General features: G+C 47.5%; 12 protein-coding genes across 12 annotated transcripts; 7 read left to right on the top strand and 5 right to left on the bottom strand.

The window, feature by feature from the left end:
• The first annotated feature begins 237 nt into the window (after positions 1-237).
• BDV17DRAFT_274186 (uncharacterized protein) lies at positions 238-982 on the top strand. Its single transcript, XM_073759098.1, has 3 exons — positions 238-315; positions 363-854; positions 911-982. The coding sequence occupies exons 1-3, from the start codon at positions 307-309 to the stop codon at positions 956-958; spliced, it is 549 nt and encodes a 182-aa protein (XP_073611491.1). The 5' UTR covers positions 238-306; the 3' UTR covers positions 959-982.
• Positions 983-2,908: 1,926 nt separating this feature from the next.
• On the top strand, positions 2,909-5,146 carry BDV17DRAFT_295283 (putative dynamin GTPase; the record flags this gene model as incomplete). The annotated part of the gene is made up of 3 exons (XM_073763036.1): positions 2,909-4,291; positions 4,345-4,872; positions 4,925-5,146. The coding sequence occupies 3 exons, from the start codon at positions 2,909-2,911 to the stop codon at positions 5,144-5,146; spliced, it is 2,133 nt and encodes a 710-aa protein (XP_073611490.1).
• A 300-nt stretch (positions 5,147-5,446) lies between these two features.
• On the bottom strand, positions 5,447-6,282 carry BDV17DRAFT_300920 (uncharacterized protein; the record flags this gene model as incomplete). Its single annotated transcript, XM_073764147.1, has 2 exons — positions 5,566-6,282; positions 5,447-5,522 (listed from the first exon to the last, which is right to left on the bottom strand). Exons 1-2 carry the CDS (start codon positions 6,030-6,032, stop codon positions 5,447-5,449), a joined length of 543 nt encoding a protein of 180 aa, XP_073611489.1. The 5' UTR covers positions 6,033-6,282.
• A 186-nt stretch (positions 6,283-6,468) lies between these two features.
• On the bottom strand, positions 6,469-7,078 carry BDV17DRAFT_274182 (uncharacterized protein). The gene is made up of 3 exons (XM_073759097.1): positions 6,772-7,078; positions 6,593-6,725; positions 6,469-6,543 (listed from the first exon to the last, which is right to left on the bottom strand). Exons 1-2 carry the CDS (start codon positions 6,915-6,917, stop codon positions 6,620-6,622), a joined length of 252 nt encoding a protein of 83 aa, XP_073611488.1. The 5' UTR covers positions 6,918-7,078; the 3' UTR covers positions 6,469-6,543; positions 6,593-6,619.
• Positions 7,079-7,761: 683 nt separating this feature from the next.
• Positions 7,762-9,407, top strand: BDV17DRAFT_274180 (serine protein kinase). Its single transcript, XM_073759096.1, has 5 exons — positions 7,762-8,093; positions 8,154-8,470; positions 8,524-8,736; positions 8,789-8,907; positions 8,957-9,407. The coding sequence occupies exons 1-5, from the start codon at positions 7,927-7,929 to the stop codon at positions 9,230-9,232; spliced, it is 1,092 nt and encodes a 363-aa protein (XP_073611487.1). The 5' UTR covers positions 7,762-7,926; the 3' UTR covers positions 9,233-9,407.
• A 2,720-nt stretch (positions 9,408-12,127) lies between these two features.
• Positions 12,128-14,469, bottom strand: BDV17DRAFT_208325 (uncharacterized protein). Its single transcript, XM_073755375.1, has one exon. It carries the CDS (start codon positions 14,444-14,446, stop codon positions 12,311-12,313), a length of 2,136 nt encoding a protein of 711 aa, XP_073611486.1. The 5' UTR covers positions 14,447-14,469; the 3' UTR covers positions 12,128-12,310.
• Positions 14,470-14,783: 314 nt separating this feature from the next.
• BDV17DRAFT_284579 (uncharacterized protein) lies at positions 14,784-16,546 on the top strand (the record flags this gene model as incomplete). Its single annotated transcript, XM_073760556.1, has 6 exons — positions 14,784-14,919; positions 14,970-15,172; positions 15,239-15,409; positions 15,485-15,612; positions 15,670-15,811; positions 15,890-16,546. 6 exons carry the CDS (start codon positions 14,784-14,786, stop codon positions 16,544-16,546), a joined length of 1,437 nt encoding a protein of 478 aa, XP_073611485.1.
• Positions 16,547-18,539: 1,993 nt separating this feature from the next.
• Positions 18,540-19,409, top strand: BDV17DRAFT_300918 (uncharacterized protein; the record flags this gene model as incomplete). Its single annotated transcript, XM_073764146.1, has 1 exon — positions 18,540-19,409. The coding sequence occupies one exon, from the start codon at positions 18,540-18,542 to the stop codon at positions 19,239-19,241; it is 702 nt and encodes a 233-aa protein (XP_073611484.1). The 3' UTR covers positions 19,242-19,409.
• A 286-nt stretch (positions 19,410-19,695) lies between these two features.
• On the top strand, positions 19,696-21,053 carry BDV17DRAFT_274168 (uncharacterized protein; the record flags this gene model as incomplete). Its single annotated transcript, XM_073759095.1, has 2 exons — positions 19,696-20,111; positions 20,163-21,053. Coding segments are annotated over exons 1-2 (1,069 nt in total), but the record flags the coding sequence as incomplete, so codon positions are not given.
• Positions 21,054-21,277: 224 nt separating this feature from the next.
• On the top strand, positions 21,278-22,240 carry BDV17DRAFT_274167 (uncharacterized protein; the record flags this gene model as incomplete). Its single annotated transcript, XM_073759094.1, has 2 exons — positions 21,278-21,530; positions 21,585-22,240. Coding segments are annotated over exons 1-2 (719 nt in total), but the record flags the coding sequence as incomplete, so codon positions are not given.
• Positions 22,241-22,338: 98 nt separating this feature from the next.
• BDV17DRAFT_284576 (uncharacterized protein) lies at positions 22,339-22,722 on the bottom strand (the record flags this gene model as incomplete). Its single annotated transcript, XM_073760555.1, has 1 exon — positions 22,339-22,722. The coding sequence occupies one exon, from the start codon at positions 22,720-22,722 to the stop codon at positions 22,339-22,341; it is 384 nt and encodes a 127-aa protein (XP_073611481.1).
• Positions 22,723-23,445: 723 nt separating this feature from the next.
• Positions 23,446-24,213, bottom strand: BDV17DRAFT_295278 (uncharacterized protein; the record flags this gene model as incomplete). The annotated part of the gene is made up of 2 exons (XM_073763035.1): positions 23,446-23,941; positions 23,999-24,213. The coding sequence occupies 2 exons, from the start codon at positions 24,211-24,213 to the stop codon at positions 23,446-23,448; spliced, it is 711 nt and encodes a 236-aa protein (XP_073611480.1).
• Between the last annotated feature and the right edge of the window lie 455 nt (positions 24,214-24,668).

The raw sequence follows: 24,668 nt of genomic DNA, 5'->3' as shown, positions 1-24,668 counted from the left end.
TCTAGCTGCAAACGGTGGTTTAAATACACAGATAATAATCAGCAATCTAGCCGGAAACAGCAACTAGAAGAGATATAACTTTTGAACGGTGGCAATAGCAGAAAATTTCTGCATAAACCTCGGTGATCGGAGGTCGTCAATCCGATATCCTAAATAGGCAGGTCGTACGGTCGACAAACAACAATGCGCCCCAGCAATCAAGGCTCGCTGGGCGTTTTCCCTGCCAACATACGGATTGTTAGAGAAATAGATCGTTCCGATGCGTCTTCAGTCTTTGAGATAGAACTCGAAGGGCGGAAATGTGCTATGAAACTTGTAAGTAGCCTCAGCTACTTGCTCTTTGCTTGTTACTGACGACTCAGTTTTATGACAACGGGGATCCAGGATTTGCCGAGAATGGTCGAGACCTGAATCGATTCCGCTGCGAACTAAACGCCTATACGAATCTTCGGGAACACGGTGTCTGCGAGAGGGGATTCGTCCCATACTTCTACGGCCACATTGATCGAATCGACCCTGCCGCGTTCTATCCAGCTTTTCAACATTTCGCACACGATAAATATCACCCTAAAGCAATACTACTCGAATATCTTCCGAATGCCGAAAGTTTGAATTGCGAAAACTATTCTGAGGCATGTTATCACCAAGCAATAGAGGGCATGAAGCAGATACACGCTGCTCACGTTCACCACCGAGATATATACCCCAAAAATATACTCGTTGTTCCAGGCGTTCAAAAGCGGATGGTATGGGTCGATTTCGATGTCGCAACTACGTTTTCGATTGAGGGGCCAGATGAACAGCGGTTGAGTGAAGAAGAAGATACGCTTGTTGCAGAGTTTGGGCAATTTTTGGTTTGTCCAGCTCCGGCTCTTGTCATGCGGATGAAACTAACTACTTCATTATCTAGCGAGCAGACCAAAGACAGGGGCTCTGTAAGAATACCAAGTGGTATTAGTGTATTTAAGCTAGATGGAAGGAAACCATTGAAGGTTGAACTATACTTAATCTAAATATCACTAACAAATATATACATGCGCACCATAAGGACCTCTTCTAGGATCTATAAATCACCTTACAGACTCGTGGCCGTCTGACCACCTTTAAATTTCTTCGACAAAACGACGAGCCACACCAACTATCACGCCCTGGTTGATAAAGAAGTTCGGATCTTAATCCTTGTGTATTTGCTTGAGATCCAGGCCATTTGTCAAGGCGATATCATATGCCTTCTTGATGTTATCTTTATATATCTGCGTGTCCACCCGTGATATCTGCCGGTCGGCATACTCCATCACTGCTTTATCAAGCGGAAGATCTGGAATCATAATACCATCGACGAGATTCGGGCCTTGGCAGGGCAATAAGGGTGGGGAACCTGCTGGTGAACTCATTGTAGATAGCAGTGGAGCCTGAGGGGACGGTGTTGGTAGAAAGTTGATATTAATTGGTGGGCACACTGCTTGAGCTGCAGGATGATTGGGATTTTTCTGCTGTCTTTCAAGCCACTGTTGCTTTTCTGCATAAAGTTGTTATCGGATCTCTTCTGGAATGTCGTCGTGAGTCTCGAGCTCGAGGAGGCCTTTTCTAACAAGGTCGACAAGCCGCTTTAGGTGGTGTGTTCGGAGTTTGTAATGTTTTTTCCCATGAGGGTCCTGCCAGCAGTACCCGTCTTTGTTGTCACACGGTGAACCAGGACATCGCATGGTTTTATATACATCCCGCCACACCGAAGGTTGTCCAGAACTCTTCTCTGCATCGATTTGTGTATCCAGCTCAGAAAGCCTTGTTTTAGTCACGGATGTAGCACCTCTTTATCACCCCGTCGAGCTGAGTCAATATCGTCTGCTAAGTAATTAATAAAGATATCAAGTCTGAGCTTTTTGCCCTTAGCTTTGCCCTGGCGAAGCAGATTGCTCCACTTGAGGATCTGCTCCTCGATGACCGACCAATTAATATCGATGGTCTCGGACTCCTGATGCACATCATCCTGCGAACGATCATTTATTAAAGCACCAAGGGTAATATTGTCCAACCGAACCCGTCGATCTTGAAATACTTTGCGGCGTCGAACCCCCTCTACCTTTTTCTTTAAGGTCTTTTGCCAGAAGATGCTTGGAGGAACTGGTAGAGGATAAGTATGGTTTGGACCCTCATTGTACGTGTGGGTTTAGAAAATACTTTGTTTCAAACAGGAGAAGAGGCTGCGGGCTTTTTTATTATAACTTTTTTCATCACTGCGACATCATTCAGTGTCGCAACCCTTACCTGGAACGATCTAGACGAACACCAGCGCCAGCAACAGTGAACCCACCAGACATTTGGTCTAGCATCAAGGACTTTTTGACCCCAGCGTCGAAAGCATCCTGTATTGTCTGGAACAGATCTTTAAAGACAAAACTAGAGTCACCCCTAAATTCTGATTTATGTCTCTTTAAACCTGATTGGAAGATGCGGTAGTCTGCCTTTAAAATAGCCTCCCGCCTTACTCATTAAAAAAAAGGCAGAATGTATTGTGCAGGATAATACTACTATGGTTGTTGCTGTGAATGTTTACAGCGTGATCTTACCAAGCAGCTTAGAAGCACAGATATTTGTTAGATGCCTATTAAGACCCAGCCTTTGTGGTGCGGCAATTCATTCTGCCAGAGCAATTATCACTGGCTTCTTCACGGCTGTCCTTCACAGTAGCCGTAACTGGCACAGTGACAGGTTGAGCAACAGTGAATTAGTTCCATAAATAGCCTGCCTACTGGTCTATATAAGCCAGGCAAGGCCACCCGCTCAGTTTCTTAGAGAATAGAACATACTCCTTTGTGCTGGTTCTCACATCCACCCTTCCAAACCCATCCACCCTTCCAGGCCCAACTTCCTCTACGCAGGGGTATCAGTTACTGAGAATTGCACCATGGATTCTCCATCGCAAAAAGATTGGATCGGACTCAAATGGGAAGGGGACGAAGAACCACCTGGTCTTTGGTCATCCAGAACATCCGAAAGGCTCAATACAATAGACCGTGTCCGTGCCAATGGGGTTGGGAACCGTGTCGCGTTACCACAGCTAGTAGTTTGCGGAGACCAGTCTGCGGGCAAAAGTTCGGTATTAGAGGGTGCCACTGGGGTTCCGTTCCCTCGTCAAGACGGCCTCTGCACCAGATTTGCCACTGAGATCAGCCTTCGACATGAACCGGGTAATCAACGTGCTACGGCTATGATCATACCTCATATCTCTCGTTCCGATGACGAGAAGACACGACTGAGCGCTTTTCGACGTGAGATTCGTGATTTTGCAGAGTTACCGAAGATCATTGAAGAGGCTGCGAAGTTAATGGGCATCCGCGGACATGGTACAAATTCGGATGCACCGGCCTTCTCTCCTGATGTTCTTCGCCTGGAAATAGTCGGAAACACAGGGCTGCATTTGACCATTGTTGACCTGCCAGGGCTGATATCTGTATCTGAAAATGAGGAAGATGTTAAGCTTGTAAGAGATCTGGTGGACTCTTACCTTGAAAATTCACGGACAATTATCCTTGCTGTGGTACCTGCAAGCAGTGATGTCGATACTCAGGGTATCATTCAACGTGCTCGCTATTTTGACAAGGCTGGACTTCGAACCGTGGGGATTATTACTAAACCTGATCTGATTAATATCGGGACGGAGTCGCGTGTTGCGTGCTTGGCGAAAAACCTTGGGAGCACAAGACTGAATCTCGGGTTTTTTCTTGTTAAGAACCCTTCCCCGGTCGAATTGGAGAAAGGTATCACACCGGTGGAGCGCCGTAAGGCTGAGCTCGAGTTCTTCACGACCGGACCTTGGAAAGGGCAAGGAATCAACCCTTCACGCATCGGAATAGACAACCTGCGAACGTTCTTACAAGATCTCCTGGATACCCATATCGAGCGCGAGTTACCTAAAGTACGGGAAGACGTGCGGCATCTGCTTAATGAGATTAATCATGAGCTTGTCGACCTGGGCACGGAACGATCGTCACCTAATCAAATCCGTGTGTATTTGACAAGGGTCAGCAGCGACTTTCATAATTTGGTGAAAGCCGGAGTCGAAGGAGCATACACTGGCCGTGATGCGGCCTTCTTCCATGTTGACTGCGACGATATATCAGTTCGCCTTCGCGCAGCCATCCACAGGCGCAACGAAAACTTCGCCGCGTACATGATGCAGCAAGGCGAGAAGCGAAAAGTGATTTCAGAAGAGCAATTGGAAGCCGCCCAGGCAGATGAAGACCAACTGTTCCTCACAGACGACCAAATGATGTCGTGGGTTCGAAAGGTATGTAATCTCATGGTGCCTTTTGCAACGATAGATAACACTAACATAATTAGATATACCACGAGACAAGAGGTCGAGAATTGCCAGGCAATCACAATCATATTCTGCTTAACGAATTGTTCCAGGCTCAATCAGAGCGATGGGGGGATATCAGTCGTCGGCATGTGGATGCCGTCGTATCTCTGGTGTCTCAGTTTATTCACTCTGCACTAGCTTTTGTTGTCAAAGATTCTAAAGTCCGCCAAAGCTTGACACAGGGGATCAAAGCCAGCCTGGACAGCAATGCCCAAGAAGCATACAGAGAGCTGGACAAGTTGATTCAAGATGAGGCATGCCATCCCATCACTTACAACCATTATTATATAGATAATGTCCAGAAAGCCCGGCTCGATCGCTCTAAGGAGGACCTAAAAGTTTCAATGGATGATGCAATCCGCGAGGAATGGAACGGGAAATTTCATGTCAACAACTCGGAAGTTGAGATTGCCAGATTATTGTCAGCTCTTCAAGATCGCGTGGTTGTTGACATGACGGAGCGGGCTTGCAGGGATGCACGTACAGATTTAGCCGCCTATTACAAAGTAAGAATCCCATTGGCTTTTCCAGCATACATTAAGTGCTAACTTAGCCAAGGTTGCAATGAAATCGTTCGTTGATAATATTTGTCGTCAAGTCATTGAGCGGCATATCGTTGCTACCCTCCCGAATGTCTTCAGTCCCGTTACTGTTAGCACCTATACTGATGAGGATCTACTTCGCTTGGCCGCTGAATCACGTCAGACACGGAACCGCAGGATTGAGGCAGGCCAGCTTCAAGAGGCCCTGGAACAGAGCCTTCGAGACCTTGGGGTTTAAAAGATATCGCACTTCATGCTCCGTTTCTGGTTTTTTATTTTCCCCGCGGGGGGGTTTTTTTTCCCAGGAACTTCACGTAAATGCGGGAGCAATGCATTTTTTGATCTTTAATAGCTATTGTTTCGATTCTAAAATACACTGAGAATATTCATGCAAGGGAAGGAGTCATTAGACGTATTGTATTCAGATTTACCATCAACTACGGAATATAGTTTGGTGTGCTACTGATGTGGGTATTATGTCGTACCTCCAAGGCGCGTTAAAAGCTGTGGGCAAGATATGTAGATGGAATTTCATATCCTAGGAACTGGAAAAAGCGACGACGAAAAGTTTCGACGGTCCGGTACAAGAATGGTAGGTTTTCGAGCGTAGAAAACTAATCATTAGCGACACAGTAACATAAGGGGAGTACTATACACACCATCTCCCCTGTTGCCGATCCATATCCATGAAGTTTTGGGATGGGAATCTCTGGGCAGTTCTGTTGGAGCCAAAGGTAGGTACCAACTTCACACATGATTTTCTCATCAGCGTTTCCCGTATCAAACCTCTCTCCCACTCGGTAAGGGAGTGGAAGACGAATCAAGAAGCTCGGGTCCGAATTGTTGCTGCCAATAGAGATCGGGATGCAAACATTGAAAGTTCCAGACAGCCATTCCTTTGGGTCGGCAACGTGGCAATTTTTTGAGTCCAAGTTGAGATGACGTGCGACTGTGGCTTTAATAAGGTGGCTCTTTCTTTGTAACCTTTGAAAATATTGACATTGCTGATCCCAGTAACTTAGTGCATGCAAGACATTGGTTTCATCTTCCTTTGCAGCAGAATATGTGATCTCTCCTCTTAGCAGACGACGACGTTGCAGCATTGACTTGCTCGTTGGGAGCATCGTGTGTAATGTTCCAAAAAGAGGGTAGCAGGTAGATGAAGGGTTAAGATCATGAGCGGTACATCATCCAACAGCGCAAGGAAAAAGAGTAGTATAAAGGTGGGATGTGGTGCCCCTTTATGACAGAGACAAGTATTCTGGGTGGCAGGCAGATGTATAATATGATTGGTTGGCGCTCTATCATCTTCCGTTAACTCCATGCAGGATGCTACCTAGTGCGGGAAGTGATGCGAGGATGGATGGAGTGATGATACAGGGAGTGAACCAAAGTGCCACGGGTTCTCGTCTCCCTGAGGTGTGGCTCGGAATGTGGCTCAAGTTGTGGCGCGTGAGGCAGTTATGCTACCGACATGACAGAGATCAGGTATTTGTGGACAGATGAGAGACTGGCTAACAATTGATGGACTGCACATGAATTGAGACAACACAAGAAGGGATATAAGGGTGCTTGCAGTGTATGTCCATGACAATGATATCAACGCCCGCGAAACCGCTCTGTGAGTTTATTCAACTTTTGATTCAGCATTTTCGGCGAAGAAGCATCTGCTTCGGTGACTTACTCGGATTGATGCCTGCCCTCGGCCGAATTATTTGCGGTAAACATGTTGTGTCTTCACGAACTCTCCAGCATGGAATTCTACAGTAAGGTGTTCCTTTGGGTCACCGCTGAGACTACTGGTGTGGAAATTGCATCTTGGGGATAGTCAGTAAAAGGAAATGCAGCCGTGGAATCTCTTACGTCACGACAGCCTTGTTATATATTTTTCCATCCTTTCCAAGTAGGTTAACCTGATGATACTCATTAACGAGCTTTTCAATCTCAGTCCTCATAGCCTGCTGCGTGGAATACATGGTGGGCGGCTTGAATTCGACGGGCAAAGCCATAGTGAAGTTGGTTGGTAAAAGGATCTTCCGTAGACAGAGTAAGAGATGGTTTGACCCTGTCAGATAAGGCCAGGCAAGTCCTGCTTAACGTCTCGAAAGGTCTTAAGGTACTCTGAGATCAAAGAAAGGAAGATAGTTGCTTGGAATAGCTCGCAATGCAGTAGTATTGTTAACAATCTGGCTATGATGGTTATTCCGAAAAAAAGATACGAAGAACAAAACTAAATACACGGGTAGTGAGCGTCCTTATATATTCCTAAGATCCTAGTGCCCAGTCTCTCTTGTTGAATCAGTCGTGTCGCCCAGTATGCAAAGCGCCTGCTTTGATCCCTCATACTCCCCAGGATGACACTAGTCCGTTCGTGTCTTAGCGCTGAGCGTGCCTTAGGCTGACTCCGGGGCGCTTGTTCTACCATCACACGCTAGCTGCGCCATCGTTGGTCGATTGGCTGTCATTTATCAGCTGATTCCGACAAAGAACTTGACATCCTGCGAGATTAGTCGGCGCTAAGTCGGCGCTTAGGAAAAGATCTTCGTTTGCTGTTTGTGCCATTAAAAGCGCCAAGCAATATGAGTTGCAAGTTAATTGGGTAATCTGAAACGAGGAACGAAGTGATGGGCTACTACCCCGCGCGAGCTGTGCTCCCCAATACCGACGCTGGTTGGCCACTTCTAGTACCAAGTGTTGCTCCTATTCGCTGCTGAATATCACAATCTCACATGTGTGACTGTCAAGCTTTGGCTCGTTTCCATTCCTCGAAGCGCGTCACCAAGGAAGAAATCTCCCTACCAAACCAGTACTTGTTTCAGCCCCCATTTATAAAAATAACTACGTGAGGACCGTGTGCAGGGCACTGGTGATTTGATTTTGAGGGCGCTGGTGGCTGACTCATATACAATACCACGTGACTGACCTTCTTCAAACTGATTGTTCCTTGCCTTCCACTCCGTCGTTTTTCCAGCGATACAGACGCCCCGTGCCATCATCGAATCAATCATATTGAGGAAAATGCGTCGCTTCGAACGCATTCACGATGTTGTCGAACCTGTCGAAGAGTATCGTGCTGGAGGCTACCACCCAGTTCACCTCGAGGACACTTTCCACCACAGGTATCGAATTGTTGGAAAATGGGCATTTGGCCAGTTTTCCACAGTTTGGATTGCCGAAGATACAAGGTTGTACTCACATCATCTCTTTTTCATTTCGCCCGCGGCTATCAAACTTACATCCCCTAGGCTTAAAAGATATGTTACGTTGAAGATTCTTAAAGCAAATATCTCAAGTAATAGCCGAGAGCGTTCTATCCTCCTTCACTTATCAAAAGCAGATACACACCATCCAGGCAAAAAACATGTTTTGCAATTATTGGATCAGTTTGAGCACAAAGGGCCTAATGGCTTACATCTTTGTCTTGTGTTCCCGGTCATGATGTCAGATGGTCAAGCAATGACTATTCGGGAAAAGCCACGCTGCCCAGATTATGTTCGAGAGATCTCGAACCAAATATTGCTCGGCTTGAGTTATCTTCATGACCAGGGACTTATTCATGGTGGTATGTATCTTCATTACCAAATGCCCAAAATGATAATATTAATTTGTGAATAGACCTCCAACCAGCCAACATACTATTCACCCTGGACAGCGACTTGTCGGGCGGAATGATCACGGAACCGGAATTTAGTCCTGTTAAATGGCTTCCAGGAGTTGAGATGGATAACAGTGCTCCGCGGTATCTTATGAGTTCGCAGCGGCCCCGCGGAATGCTAGACAATGCAGCCTTTTCGACACTTCTAGTCAAGATTGGTGATATGGGTGGAGGTTTGAACCCTTTCGGTGATGCGAGAATGTGGATTATTGACTATTACCATAGCTATGTGGAACACACAAGATGATGTCCTTCCTGTCACGCCAACAGCGTTGAGGGCACCTGAGTTACTCCAACCCAAATCGTGGAATGAGAAGGTGGACATATGGGCTCTAGGATGTTTGGTATTTTCCCCATCCTTAATCCCTAACATGACCTAACCATCAAGTACAGATATTCCAACTTGCTACAAACGAGCCACTCTTCCCAATAGAATCTTTTGGCTGCACGATTGACGAGGTTCTTGGGATTTTGCGATCTCTAATGCATGAGCTATTTGAGCATGGCAATCAAAAATTTGTTTCCTACCTTAGCGAGAGATTACCGACTGATTTCGGCAAGGAAAATACCGAGAAGCTTGCAAATTTTCTCTGGTCAGCGTTGCAGGAACGTCCAGAAGATCGAGAATCGACCACCGGACTTCTCAATCATCCATTTTTAGTTGGATGAAGAGTTGGAGTGCCATCTGGAATCAATGTTTGCAGCGATCACGAGTGGTAAAATGACAACCATGTCAACCAGAGCCGGGATATCGAAAACGTCATCGTGTACCGTGGAGCAATGTGCTTAATTTTTTGGATTAGCAATTCAAGTATTCACTATACTAAAGAATGAAGCATGAAGCATTCCGAGCCCGCACAACCAGAAATTTGACCCATTACTTGATGCCTGTTTTCCTACTCCACATACATCGCTTCAAGAGATATGACGCTTCTATTTTGACCGCGTTTGACCGCCTACCATGGAGATTTCAGGCGTCCGATCAGATCGGAGTATTATGGTACCGAAGCGAACGTGCTCTTCTTCCCATCAACTTCCCATCGAAAGAAGCACATCCGGCAAATATTAGCCCACCAGCTCCCCAAGTGGCTATGCACGGCATACTGCAAAGAGCTCTAGCCTCGTCCGGTTGTGCAAAAGGAGAATTTGCATGGCGCAGTATTATTACCACCTCTCCGTCTGGATCAATAATATGAGAAAATTGATTCATAGTAGTTGTCGAATGCATTGAATGAAAACCTTCTAAGGAAAGAGGAGGGAATGAATAAGGGCAGAGGATAAAGCGATATCAAGCTGGGAGTGCAAAGACTTAAATAGGCCAGGGTTATGTCTTCATTTTTCGATAGGTTGAAAGCGTGGCAGATTGACACCTTCTGCTGACGTGGTCATGGACGTGCATCAATCACCCCGCATAATCACGTTGGGATAATTGGTACACACATCAAACAAACAGCACCGCTCAGTGGATCATACTAGAAATTAACATGGTAAACATTATGCGAACCTTCAAGCACAAAGACTCATGTGCAGCTCAACGCCAATCCACAGGGTCAAGGGAAGGCTGGTCTACGTCCACGACCGCGAGGGACCCCTTCTTCTTCTTCTTCTTCTTCTTCTTCTTCTTCTTCTTTCTCTTTCTTTCAATAACGACCAAGCCAGGTGAAGTCGAGCTCCTTGGGCTCCTCAGGCTTCTCAAGTGACGACTGAGGCTGAAGTGAAGCAACACTAGCATCGTAGATCGAGGATAATCGAGACGAGGGGACTGGAGTGGGTTGGTGTACTCCGCCCAGATGAACCACCAAAGGGCAGCAGACGGGAGGCCACGCCGAAGAGGAGGCCCGAAGAAACAAACGCCTATATCCAATAGCTATTAGCCGTTGCCAAAACAAAATACCGAAGATAACACTCACCAGAAGTACCGACTCCCAACACCACCGCTAAACGCAGCCAGGAGCATCAGAGGCTGTCAGTCCTTTGCAGGAACGCCAAATTAGAATCATCAAACAACAGGAATATATTACATAGACGAACAACAACAACTGGGTTGTCTTTAGCTCCCTGACCAAAACGAAAAGTATGCACTTACCTATTGCTGGTCGGGAAAACCCAAGGGGTTCCCCTCTGGGATAGGGGGCCCGGCGTTAGGCCACAACGCCCGGCTGATGATGTCGATCAAGAATCGGAGGAAGAGAAGCTCGGAGGTGGGAATGACAACACTTGCGTCTTCATCTGCCTCCTCAAGCCAGATTTGATGCATGTTGTTTAGGTCATCGAGCATGAACTCGAGTAGGCCGCGAGTAAAAACAGTTGGACGACCGTGAAGAAAGAGATGATTGCGCACAAGACCAAGGAGAAGATCACGGTGTGAAGGCATGCTGAACGTGCAATGAAGAGAGAAGGATCAAATCAAGTGCGCTGGGGGAAGGGAAAGAGCGCCCTTATATAGGAAATTCGGCGCTAGTGGTAAGCGAGACTCTCTCAAGGTACCTGATTGGCCCATATACCAGGGGTTGATATGGCGTGATCTTACATTACGGTTGGATGGCGATGGACAAAGTCTGAAGGGCGCTGTTTTGCGGGCCATATAAAATTGTATGGGATAGTGAACACAAAGCTTCCCAACCTGGGGAACAGACGCCAAGACCTGCTCCCGAAGCTAGTCTAGAACAGGAATAGTGCCTTGGCGGGAATAGAAGAGCCTGGCCGGCGGCTATCGCTGGGTTCTGCTTGTCGCGCCCGCCTCCTGCTCGTTCTTTTGATCGAGCAGCGAACGGCGTGAGGGACTGCGAGGCATTGCTCGCTTGCTCGCGCGCGGGTGTTGCCTTGGTGTGCAGGGTATTCGAATTTCTGTACGAGCAAATCAACCTTGTCTCAGGCGACGAAAACAAGTGTCGCGATCAACCCAGTCACCACCACGAAAGCACTTCTTAGGACTTGCCGCTCGAGGAAGCGAGCTTTGGAGGTCGGTCTGGTCCGCCACTCCCAGCATCGCCTCAAGCAGAGACATTAGTACCGAGCGGGAAGATAACAGCATCTGTCTCAAGCTGGCAACTAGAATGCCTGGGTACCGCGCGGGGAGCTGGTGAGGCTGCTGATAGGCGGGCGGACGGCCATTCAGCTGAGACCCCGGCGATCTAGGGACTGATCTGAAGTACACCACTCCATGAAGGACTCAGGGTTATTCTTGACTTTATCCAAGCTGAAGCTGCTCTGTTTTAGGGGAACCGCTTCTCAAGAGGCAGTCCCCGCCCGCGTTTCGAGGAAGAGTGGGTGTTCGTTATACCCCAGGTTGATAATATCCATCAGGAGGATGAAGACCCTTGCTGGATACCAAGCGAGGACGAGCGTGTCTTTGAAGAGGGGGGCTCCGCGTCTGAGGTAGAAGATGAGGCACAGGAGGTGATTTCTGACCAGGAGGAATCCAGCAGCAAGAGGAAATCCAGAGTCTCCCCTTTGGAGACGCCCGCAGAAACTCGGAGCGAGGATATTCCTGGTGACCAAAGCGATATAGCGTGGAAAAGGCGTCGTACTGGAAACGAGGCCGATTCCACCTTTTCGGCTTTCCGATTCCGAGTCAAACCATTAGGCTTCAGTTCTGAACTTGCCAAACCTGTCGATCAATGCAGGCTCTCGTGAAGGACGTTCTTGTATATAGTGGTTTAATGTAGCCAGTGCTAGTTACAAAAACGCTTTATTATCATGTATTATGCGATCCGCTAAACCAATGCTATAGAATCAAGCAACCTCTTACAGAACGCGTAAACGTTTAACATCCCCTGACTTTACCCGACACAGCTGTCTCTTTGCTGTTTGCTGCCGCCGTAAAATTGGCTGAGATCTCAAGGCAGAGCGGTGAAAGTCGATAATTAACGCCCGTCCAAGCTCTTTATTCCAAAGTATATTATCACGCCGAAGATCTTCGTGGATGATTCCCAAAGCTTTGATTTCCTTATTCGATCTGTGAATCTCCTGGCGAAGCCATGGCGCTAGCTCCATCAATGCTATGCTTTCGCCCCCCCAGCCCATAACTAGCATGTGTCGAATTGCCCCAGCCCCATGAAGAAAATAAGTCTTCGCTAAGTCAATAGTTCCGAGGAATACAGGCACAGCAGACGCTTGCGCCTTCCGCAGCAATTGGTATACTTGTGCTTCGCGCGATACGTCTTCCCACAGTCCTGAAGTGGTTCCTTTTCCAATAACAGTATAGCCATATGTAGCACAAGTAAGTTTGAACGGGGCACCGTATGCTCCACAATTTCCAAAGGGTATGCATCGGTCAATGTTTTCGTCTAATTGTGCTTTTAGTGAATCCACTAAACCTTCCGAGGTAGTGGGATGTTGGAGGTCATGATCGCTCTGGCGATGGAGCATCACGTTGGGGCAGCAGTCGTCTAGGATACCTCCAGTCTGCAGCCCAAGTAAACATTGCTGCGTGCAAAATTGCGCATCGCGATGTCGGATCTGACTACCTTGATTGTTACTGGTCTCGTGTTGACGGGCCGCTCGCTGGGCTGAGGGTGAGGATGAGGATGTGACTTGGCTAAAACCCCGCTTCCGCCCCGTTGGATTTGCATCAGAGTCGGATGAGTCTGGCGACTGCGAGCGGCGTTCCGCTTCCGGAGGTGCACAGCTTGCTTGGGACCTTGTGGCCACTCGACGACCGCCTGCTGTTGGCAAATCTGGAGGAGACGACGGCAAACATGCTGAACCAGATTCCGGGCTTGGGAACTCCGGGGTTGCGCTATCAGAGTGAGGAATAACCTGCTGCCGTTCTGCTTCGGGGATCTGAGAGTAAGTGTGGTCAAAACTGGTCGTCCAAATTTCAAGGTCTTTTCGCGCAGATTCACGCCATTCTTGGCTACGCGTAGGTGAGCGGAAGGCCAATAGACATAGACATAGTGTTCTTGCAACAGAGGTCCTCAATAGCTGAAAATTATAGTCAACTTCTGGGTCCACTTCGCTGTTAGGATCACAGAAGAAGTAGTAAAGCGTGCTGGGATTGTCCTGCGGAACACGGAGTAAGACTCGCGCAATTCCATTTGTCACGTAGGAATATTCAAGGCCTTCTTGAATCATGACATGATATTCCTGAACAATAGCAGAGCAGGCAAGCCGTTCTGCATTATATCTCAATTTCGCTTCCTGGCCTGTGGGTATTTTGTTGGACTTGACCATGGCCCTCCATAAGTCCATTGGATGGAGTCCCATGCGAAGGGTTGCAACAGAAAGCTTGTGGGGTGGTTTATACTCGACGCTTGTAATGACAGTAGAAACATTGCTGTCAACACGGTGAATACAGTACTGATCTGGTTTTGGCTGAGGTGTACTTGACGGTTGGCTTGCAACCACTTTAGAAACTTCGGTTTCGTTCAATGAATTCGTATGACTGCTGAACTGGATTGTATCGCCGAGACCGAACTCAGCGCGAGCAGCCGGTAGCTTGCACAACTCGGTAATAATATCACGAACATGGTCTTCCACAGCAAGCCGCTCATAGTGCCGAAGTTCTTCCTCGCAGCTCAGTGGTGTGTTGAGTCGTCGGTGTACTCCTTCTAGTTCAAGCAAAGGTGGAAAAAGTCGTGGCGTGTCCCCTGATTCCAGAGTCAAATACCTGCAGACCGATGTATATATTTGTGATAGTTGTGTTGGGCAGTCGTGCCAATACTCCAAGCGTGTCGGGCAATATTTGCCGGTGGGAAGAGGTATTTGCCCGGTAGTCGAGCGAGATGGTGTTTCGACTCTTAGTGGTTGGGAGAGGAGATCATGGGAATAGCGCAGAAGTTCTGGTAAAGTTGTCTTTTGGGTGCGCTCTTCTGCCTGCTTTCGTCTCTCTTCTGCCTGCAGAAAGAGACTTTTGTAATCCGGGCCGCTGTTGTCGGCCATGGTGTTGGAAAGGGGAAGCAATAGCTTGAGATGTCTGCGACAGGTCCCGACCGGTGCTTAATCCGGGAGGCTGATGTCAGCTGATCATGGCTCCCGGCAGAGCTATTTCTCCGGGCGATTCACATGACACAGTACCCCACAATGAGCCAAATGGAGTCGCTCCTCACTAAGACCCCTGAATCCACCTCCGCAAAGGTTGGTGGTCGTGACGCGCTGGACTAGGCGAAAATCTCCCTCATTTTGCCGAGCATCTACCCACCCGCTAAATATTGGCATGCTCTTTTGTTCTGGTTAAGGGAGCCGTCACACGAGAACTGAACCGCCCAGAACAATTGCAATGGGAACTCGAGGCCTTGAGATAGTGCGCTTCCGCAGGCGTTACTACATTCGCTACCACCGGCTCGACGGCTACTTCGAGGGTCTTGGCGCTAAAATCATCGCGAGCATTCCCACCGACCCCAATAAATACCAGAGTATGCCGTGAGGAACTAACCGTGCTATATATTATACTAAATAATTGCAGAATGGCTTAAGTCAATGCGAGACAAGTATACGGCCAGGGAAAATGCCCTTGAGAGTCATGTCTACAAGATCCGCGATAGCTTTAAACCTGACTATTCGCGGTTTCACGAGTTCCGGACGCTTCCTTCTGAGTTCCCGCGGCTGGGTAACTATATTAAGTACTTTCATGTTCAGTACTTTTACATTATCAATCTTGACCATGAAGTCCTCACCATAAACCACAGCATATATTGGAATTTGGGAAATATCCCGCGTCAGGACGAACTATAGCTTCCCGCTATTGTGGATAGTATCTATCCGGACAAGCTTACTATCTCCCTCGATGTCTGCCCGGAAGAGCATATGGCCTCGCCGGCTTTGGAGCTTCCTAAGCGGAACCAAAAGATTAAATACAACTTCTACCTTGTAACCCCAAGGACGTGCCTTGCGGAGGCGCGAAAGGTATTTCTCACATTTATTATGGCTAGTACACTTATTTAATATAAGGACGAGATTATCAGATTTAGGATAGAGTAGAGCCCGGACTCGTTTCCCTTCCGCGAGTTGGTGTTTACTCTCGTCTTAATTGCGTCTAGTCAGGCCATATTTTATTCTTTTCCCGCTCAGCGGTATAACCCTCGAAGATACGAAATATCGGACTGCAAGTTAAAACACTTACCCAAGTCACCTGGATGGCTCGATAAAGAGTAGGCTGGTGATAGCGCTCCGTTGCTGGAATTTGGCTCCCTGTCCCACCGACCGGGCGAGCCTCCAGGGGCGTCGCCCACGGAGATAATGTACTGGCTCGAGGATATGCTTGTCAGCCTTGCACTGGTGATTGATAGAGAGGCCATCACAAACGCTGTTACTTGGGGCATTGAGCAGGGACACGCTAACTTTTAAATTGTTGTCCTGTCGCTCTTTAAAGCAGCCTTTGCAGAGGTGTCCATTGGTAACGACAAGAAACCGTTTGTTAAAGTCAGTAATCCTGTCAGTCTTACACCTCTGCGCGCAGATTATTGTGTAAGCATACATCCGCGCATGCGACCAGAGTTGAAACCTGGGATGAAAATCCAGTATCAGTATGGTAAGCTTATCATGAACACAATCTGCACAGGTACAAGGCAAAGACTCCAGAGTCTGTTCCCAGCGCTCGCAGCGCTCGTTAACTTCTTTGAAGTCGCCGCGAGCCGCCGCGCAGCATCCAAATCGGCAGGCATTCTCCCGCCGGAGCTTTATGATCTGATTCTAGATTCAGTCGACTATGATACGTGGAAGACCTGCTTGCTAGTGTCAACAGTGTTTCGTTCCCGGTGCCTCCGCAAGTATAGGCTTGATAATCGGATCAGAATCGTGGCAGGGCCATTTGTGAGGCTGCAAAAGCATTATAATAAGCGTCTGGTGTCCTTCGACTTCGAAAACATGCAAACGGGCGAGATCTTTCCAATGATGCAAGATCCGCGTTGTATATGGACGGAAGAGTATAACTGGATGCCAGTCATTGGCCGTGACCGAAAAGCACTCATGTTAGACATCGTGGTCCAGTTTATGCCGGCGGGGGATGTGCCAGTGGAGGCCGACAGTGATGAGCTAATATGAACGCTCAGGATCTCGCCATTTACCCGACTCAAGAGATGGCCAATTAGAGAGATACGAGGCCAGTTGTGCCAGGGCATAGCTATTATACTTAGAACAACTCCGCATCGGAAGGCACCATTGCCGCTATGCTAGACCTTGCGGAAGCGTCTCGAATATGAACGATATAACAATGCGCCTTGACAAAGTTGGCTTCTTTCTACCTAAGAATCCAAGTACCTTACCGACAGCCTCCATTTGAACCGTGGAAATAGCAGAAAAATTCTGCATAAGCCTCGGCGAACGGACGTCGTCATTCCGATATCCTAAATAGGCAGGTCGTACGGTCGACAAGAATAACCGATTCAGTATCGAGATAGTAAGACCTTCTTAGCCGGGTTTATAGTACACACAGCTACTTACGCACGCTGTCGGGTATCTCAAAATGACATTCAAAGTATGCAGGACTGGCGCCGGTTCTGGTTCGACTGTATAAGAGTGGCAATTTAACCTATATCTAAGAACATTGAGAGTCCTATAGCTCAGAGAGGTAGACCGGGATTTATCCATAGCCGGTGGCAGGTAAATGCGGGTGTGTTATAACAGTCTGCACTACCATTCCATGCAAAATAGCTCTGATCAAATGAATCGCACGCTGGATTGGGACTCTGGAGTGATTGACTCTCGGTGTTATACCAGGCACTGTAATTAGTCGCGTGAGAAAGGTCAAGTTGCTCTTGGCCCTTGAGCGGGCGGGTGAGTTTGAAGCTTCGCGATATAAAATAATTCGAATTATTTGTTGCGAAGGTCCTAGAATCAAACTTGGTAAATGCCCCTTGACCTGTGCAATTAGGCGATTCCCAAGCCCAGAGTGCAATAGGCCAGTGAGGACTGCGGGGACTAAGTCGCCTCTGTTCTGACATGCCCGGATTCTTCGAGCGAATGCTAGATGTTGGTCCCAGAACAATGCGGGAACCGGAAGCTGGGATTCCTTCACCCGAAGCAAGATGGCGTGGCTCGATGAATGGAGCTACCGTTGTGGAATTCTCAACTATGTTGATATCAATGCATGAAGTAAATGACTAGGACTAGATTAGAATAAGAAGATACTCGGACAAGACAACATACAAGAAATCCATTATTTAGAGAGTAGGTCGTGTTCCATACCCAGTAAAGAGTATAAGTGTCACCGTACGCTAGTTGAGAGGGTATTCGGAAAGACATATTGTGAGAATGAGAGCTGGCGAGGACTGTGACTGTAATTAGTTATGCATTAGTTTTCATAGTGCTATCTTACTGTCTCCTTTCTGGCCCTCCTGGAAGTCGATGATATCATCAAAAGTTGTAGCATCAGGAGCAATAAGATTCCGCATCCCATACCATGTGACAAAGCCCCTTCCGGTATGATCTGATCTAGGCAGCTGCTCCTTTAGGTACTGCAACCTAATAATTGATCCAGGTGAGGCATCTATCTTCAAGTCTCCCTCCTCATCTGGCTTTCCTTTGTAGTCAGGGCAGACTTTATTGGATGTTGGATGGTCAATAACCTGATGGATGATTGCAATATTCTGGCCTTGCTCGGAGTGAGCTTTAGATATTAAAGCTATCGGAACTAACTCACCATAGTCACGAGCAAATTCATATCTTGGAAGTACTTCAGCCTTCACACCTCGCACATGAACCCCTCCTACCTAAGCCCCTAATGTCAATCGTTTCTTTGCCTGATTATATGAAAGTTGAACGTACTGTAAACAGCGCGGAGGCTGCTTGGAGGAATTGGTAGAGGATAAAAACGATTTGGACCCTCATCACACGTTGCGGTACCTGGGTTAAGAGAATGCTATGTCTCAAACATAGGAGAGGCGACAGCGGGCTTTGTGATTATAACGTTTTTTATCACTGCGATCTTATTCAGTGTCGCGTCCTGTGGTAGGTCCGCCCTAGCCCGGCCGCGAGGTATAAATAACATTCACCTGGCACGATTTAGACGAACCAGCGCCAGCACCGGTGGATTATAATGAAGCTTTTTGAGACCCCAGCAGATATTTGGTTAAGCATCAAGGACTTTTTGACCCCAGCAGACGTCGAAAACATCCTGGACACCAGCACTATCCTCTGGAAGCAGATCTTTAAAGATACTAGTTGGCTGGATTTTGCCTTGACATTTGATCGATGTTCCCCAGCCCTGATCGGCCATAACTTAAGCGCCTATCGCCCCAGAAAATCGACCACCCGTCTCTACCTTGCCCTCGTCGCAGGTGATCATTCAGGTGATCTTAGATACGATAGTGAAAGGTTCTTTGCCGCTCTTCAAGGCAAATGGGCATACGACCAAGACAAATATGAGGTCCACTTTTCGTCCGGCATTACCCTGAATATTTACGACGTTATCAACGGCCATGATACGGTAAAACTACCTTTGGAGAAGATTTTCACCAATACAAGAAGGAGGGTTTATACAGAGTACTGTTTCTACAAATATCCGGCGATAAGGGAACTACAGCCATGCGATCTGGTGAAATGGGATCCTGACTACAGATCACATCCGCGCGCGCCTCTCGGTTGGTGGAATGGTCCTGCTTGCAAGGGCAGGGACATAAAATATGGCTGCAGACTGACACTTTTGGACCGGGATGTGAAAACTGGTCGGGATAGAAAAAGAGACTGCGTCATCCTCCCGAGGCGCGTGAAAAGCAAACTATGGGCAAAGATGGCATGATACGAGCGCGGTTTGCGCCCTGATTTGGGAAGGAGGGTTTTTCGGCGAGGTTGATGGCTATCGTGAATATAAGAGCTAGAGCTGCTATTTCTGCCACCCTATCTCACACTACCTCTTAACTTAAATATAAAGCATTATCGTCACCAATTATAAATGCACTTATATCCGTAGAGTTCTCACTGTGACCATAAATACACTAGAATGAATTATAGTTCAGAACAGGTCTGTATGTCTTTGGATGGGAAGGAGAAGCGGACTGTCCTGAAATTCTGAGGTTCGATCGCAGCCGAGGCTCACTTGAGGTTCCGATTGAGCGGACCGGCAGTGGAGCCACTAGTTTCAAGCAATGGCCAATCACATAAAGATTCCAGACTGGCCAATAGGAATCGCTGATTCGGATTTCTTGCCTCGCAGCACTTTTCGGGTTCGCGGATGGGTCAGGTTGCCGTCCTTGGCTTACTATTGCAAACCCAGATGGTGTCGGCCTGTAGTCTCTGGCCAAAGGACTTCAAGGAGTCCAAAATCCAGCATAGTAGGGGTTTCCGGCCATATAATGTATTCTTGACCTTCAGTGAATACTTTCCTGATCCCAACTTCCACTAACTCATCACACCATGTCTTTCCACGGCATTGACCGTCTACCTATCGAGTTGCTGAGCATGATAGTGGAGCTCTCCATGGAAGATGATGCTATAAGGCTTTCGTGTGTGTCTCGAAAGCTAAGAGCTGTCTGCGTCCCTTATCTTTTCAAGACAATCTGCATCACCTTCTCCGCCTCCGGTCTCGAACGCCTTAGGTATATTTCGAGTTCCACATTCGCCCAGCATGTGAAGGTAGTTCGTTACAAAGTGCCGGAGCTTATCGACCCATGTAAGTCATACAACTACCTCACACCAAGGTAATTTCATTGACGAATGATAGATGTTTGTTCATGGGAGTACTTTCGCTCATGTGTTTACAGCCCAGCAGAGTTTATAAGAGATCAAAGAGAGCAGTGGTGGAGCTTTCGGGAAAAGTCATTTTCCTACGAATCAATCCACAACTACTTCAGCGAGCTGTCAAAGGAGCAGCAAAAGATTCTTGCGAAATGTGATGATGCCCGAGCATTGCACGCATGCCTTCCATGTTTTGCCCGCCTTGAGACCATCCAGTTGATATGTGAAGACGGCATCGACCAGCCATTCCGTTGGTTAGCGACCAGTCTTTTCTTTGATTGGAACGATTCGATGCTTATGCATCTTGAGACTCTTGTGGAAGTCATGAGGTGTCTCAGACAGCATGGAGTGTCTATTCGCAGCTTTGGGGTTTTCGGCTTCAACTCTTATATCTCAACTACAGACCAAGGATTTCTGGAAAAAATGGCCGATGCGTTGGGCTCCGTGACTGATGTTATGCTTGTCGATAGCACTGGTCTCCTGCCCTGCTTAGCTTCAATCCAGCTCCCCTCTATACTTCGTTTGGAGCTAGGAAGTTGTTGGCTTCAGATATCAGATCTTGAAGATTTCTGCCTGAAGCACAACAGAAAACTTCAGCATATTCATTTTGAAGATGTCTGGGTATCGGCCAGAAAAGTATATGATTGGGGAGTCTCACTAAGTACGGGGAACCTTGCTGCCCTCGTTGATAACCTTGTCGTTCTCCGCAAATCTGGTGTCCTTCAGCAAATCACGGTCAATAGGAAGGATGATGGCCAGTATGAGCATCAAGAATGGCTTGCACTCGAATCTACGGTAACCTAGTTTGGAAATGTGTCCGGCTAGATTGCCTATTATTATTTGTGTATTTAAACCACCGTTTGCAGCTAGATTGAGAAAATTAGATCTTCATTCTTTGATGTTATTAGTGGTTTAGGTGTGTCGCGGAACTGCGCCCTGCGACTGCCTCACTCGACGTAGGCCTCTTCGGCCCTGGAGTTTCTACAAGGCGCTTAGATACCGACGATGATTGGTGCCCGCCTTCTGATGATGACTTTGTCTCTTAACATTAACTACGTAAAGTCAGATCCAAGACCTCGTTAACAATCTTGTCCCACTACTTTCCTGATACCTCTACTACAGCTTTATCAAGCGGAATTGAAGGAATCTCTCAGCACACTTCAAGCATGGAGGATCTTTCGGATATCAGTCTTTCAGCAGCGGCTATTACAGCCGCCATTAAGTCGACAAGTTCGCTCTCTAAAACCGTGAATCAAGATCGCAACGAAACCCCGCAGAGGCTTCAGTATGAGCTCAAAAACCTTGCAACAAGGTTGGAGTCATTGTTGCAAGTGATCAATACCCAGACATCAATGTTGGCACTTCTTGTCTACTTGAGATTTTACCTTACTAACATCTTCTCATAAAGGCATACCAGTGAAGTCCCCGGCGACCCTTTTCACAACGACGACGAGACGACTAAAGACATAGCACATAACCTTGGGGTCCAGCTACAGCAACTCACTATCGGGTCGACTAAAATATCAGGCCCACGCGAGGACCTGGAAGACGAGAAGGCAGTGATCGAACAATGTATGGTTATTTGTGAATATGCGGAGAAATATATCGGGTCTTTAAAAAATTCTGGATTGTTTCTACCGCACAATTCCACCCAAATCACTCCTAAAGACGATGGAGTGCGGTCGCAAACACCCCATACTCTAGCTGGCAACCCGAACAACAATATTACGATACCGCAATCACAGGAAGACACTGCCTTGACGCAGGGGGGGCACAGATTTGGGCAGGTGGTCGCTGAAAATGGTGCCAATCAAACATTAGTGGTTACTTTAAAGGGACCATTCAACATTGGCAACGTGCGGTCTACAGGACGGTCAAGTCAATTTGTTGGCTCAATGACAAGCGACGATCTTCGTTTAATGATGGAAGGGCATTATAATTAGCTTAGAGTGTGGCTCCGGCCTTGCTGCAGTCAGCACTGTATCAGAACCCGCTCCTTTTCCTATTCGAGTCGTTTATTTGTGAAACTCTTGCGGCTTGAATGACTTAGCTACTGGCCTAATATATACACTTTGAGTTGATAATATTTAAGAGTCCAAATGATGTACTGTACTGGACTAATACGACACATGAATAGGAAAGTGACCACAGCAGGGATTCATCTAGATCATGTTCTCTCCGGAGTTCGTACCAGGCGTGACTCCCCAAAGACTAAAGTACCGTTCCTCGCATTGCTGCAAGCTTGTAGTCACTTGTACCAAAGCGTCCTCCATCGTGTGGAACATGCGAAAAACTTGCTCCTGGAATCGTAATAGAGCCTGCCTGGATTCTCTTTGCCACTGTAGCTCTGCCCTCAGGTAACTGATTTCGTACGCCAGATCCTCAAGCTGCTGATGTAGGTCTGTTGAGGAACGCTTTGAACGCTGTAATCGAGACGGGAGCCGCTCGATATTGGAGGTGGTACCGCCGTACCCAAGGACTTTGTGATCGGTAGGGGTGATCTCTTCAGAGATAGGTTCAAGTGACGGTCGAGTGATTCGCTGCATCATCTGGCTTTTTTGGACTGCCTAGAGTATATAGCGCTAAAAATGGCAAGGTAGAGTAGTTACGGTTCTATAGGGGTCGCAGGTTTTAAGCTTGGAGATATATTAAGGCTTCCATAACATATACTAAGATTGTATGCAAGCCTAAAGTCTGTCGCAGCTCTATTATGTTTGCTAATGTCACCCTTTACTGTCCTGGCTAAGATCGCCTTTGGGCTTCAGGCGGTCCGCTGCCATGATCAATGGGTCACGCAGTGTACCCACTCTGAGACCTAGCTTTGCTATAAGGCTTTCGTACAGTGGGTACTACCCTACCAGGCATGGTCAGGTCCGGCTTGCTCGTGTCATGCATAACCGCTGGATGACAGATTCAATCTAACAGTTTATGACCCCTTCGGTACCGGATTCTCGGTACGGTCCGTCGAACTCTATCACCCATTCTAGCCCATACGCGCCAATTACCGTGCTCAACGGTCACAAGTAATCTGATATCTTGCCGGCAAGCAGTGCCGGGTTTCCGTCCGGAGGGAAGTTGGCCTGAAGGACAGATGAATTGAAGCCTCTAATGGCGAATTGTGAACCAGGACCTTTGAAAAGAGCACGACACGGTCAATGTTTGACGGTATCTAGTTGCGAAAAAAAAACAAAGAAACTTAAGTTATTAGGTACTCAGAAATTCTGCTGAAGTAATTCTCTTGTATTTCCATAATTTATAATACATCATTCTCAGTCTGAGCTGCGCCGGTGCCGATTCATCCCTGGCTGGCTGTCTAAGGAGGATGTAGGCTGATCAACATGCCCGGCAAAATTCCCGAATTTCTCCATCGCGATACGCTCACGTTTGACAATCTCTCCAACTGTCTCGGCGAGCCCATCGATCCTCTCAGATAGACTATCAACATTCACATTGAATCCATCAATAGCAACAGTGGTGATGTTGGATATGCTTTGTGCTTGCGAGTGAAAGCTTTCCACTGTAGTCGAAGTCTTATCAAGCTTTTCAGAGAAACGCTCGATTGACGTCGAGATTCTCTCACAAGAAACGGAGAGCTTTTCTAGTGTCGCTAGAAATCTCTCTATGAAGCCCTTATCAATGCTTGATGTAAGGCTGGGAGATTGTTGTATGTCGGCGCTTGAAGTTGTAGAGAGATTTTCAAATGTGTACAGCCCATCAGTGGCATTGTATTGAGAGCTAGAGCAGACTCTCTGGCCCGCTGTTGAGCTGTTGTAGAAAGAATTAGTAAGATAGTTATGACATGCTAGGGGACGGAGAGCATACTTGCAGCTTTGGAGGCTCTTGCATATATCCGGGAAAGCATCATCGAATAAGTTGGGGGAAGTTGTATTGAAGGGGTGCTGTATTCCCAGCATCGGGTCACAGCCTAATTCAAGTTCTGTGTCGCTGAAGTGGGGATCTTGAGCGTACAAGTTCTCTGACAACCAGCTGTTCTCCACCGAATCTTGGGGAAAGTCGAAGCCACGGGATGCATCCATTTTTAAAGAGTGAAAAGAATCAACGCCTGCTGCCTCTTCGCTACGAGAAATTGAAAAACCTTTATACTCGATGCCCAGCTCGGAATAACTTCGACATTGGTTTCAGGCTCAAGGGAGCTCTTGAATATCCTAACCTGACTCTTTCCATAATCGGTAGATGTGGGCTTGCTCGGTCGATCCAATCCCTACAGTATGTTCGCTTGATGGTCTAGGCCGCGAGCTAGAATAAGGTTTCATGCATGACAAATGCACGGTTCATCCGATCACCAGGGGCTTGCCCCACTACACACTTCCCCGAGGTAGCCTGCGAAGTCTCCACGGGTGGGAGCTCGTTTGAATTTTCCAATCACAGTCAGCTACCAGCCCCACCGTTCATGTTTGAGCATAGCTGCTACGCGTTACCGATCTGTGTCGCAATACTGAAGTGCGTGATTCCACACATAGCGAGCCACCGT

This window comes from Aspergillus undulatus (assembly GCF_047715775.1).
Source record: "Aspergillus undulatus strain CBS 261.88 unplaced genomic scaffold BDV17scaffold_65, whole genome shotgun sequence".
NCBI classification, from domain to species: Eukaryota; Fungi; Ascomycota; class Eurotiomycetes; order Eurotiales; family Aspergillaceae; genus Aspergillus; species Aspergillus undulatus.
This window is presented reverse-complemented; position numbering and strand designations above follow the sequence as displayed.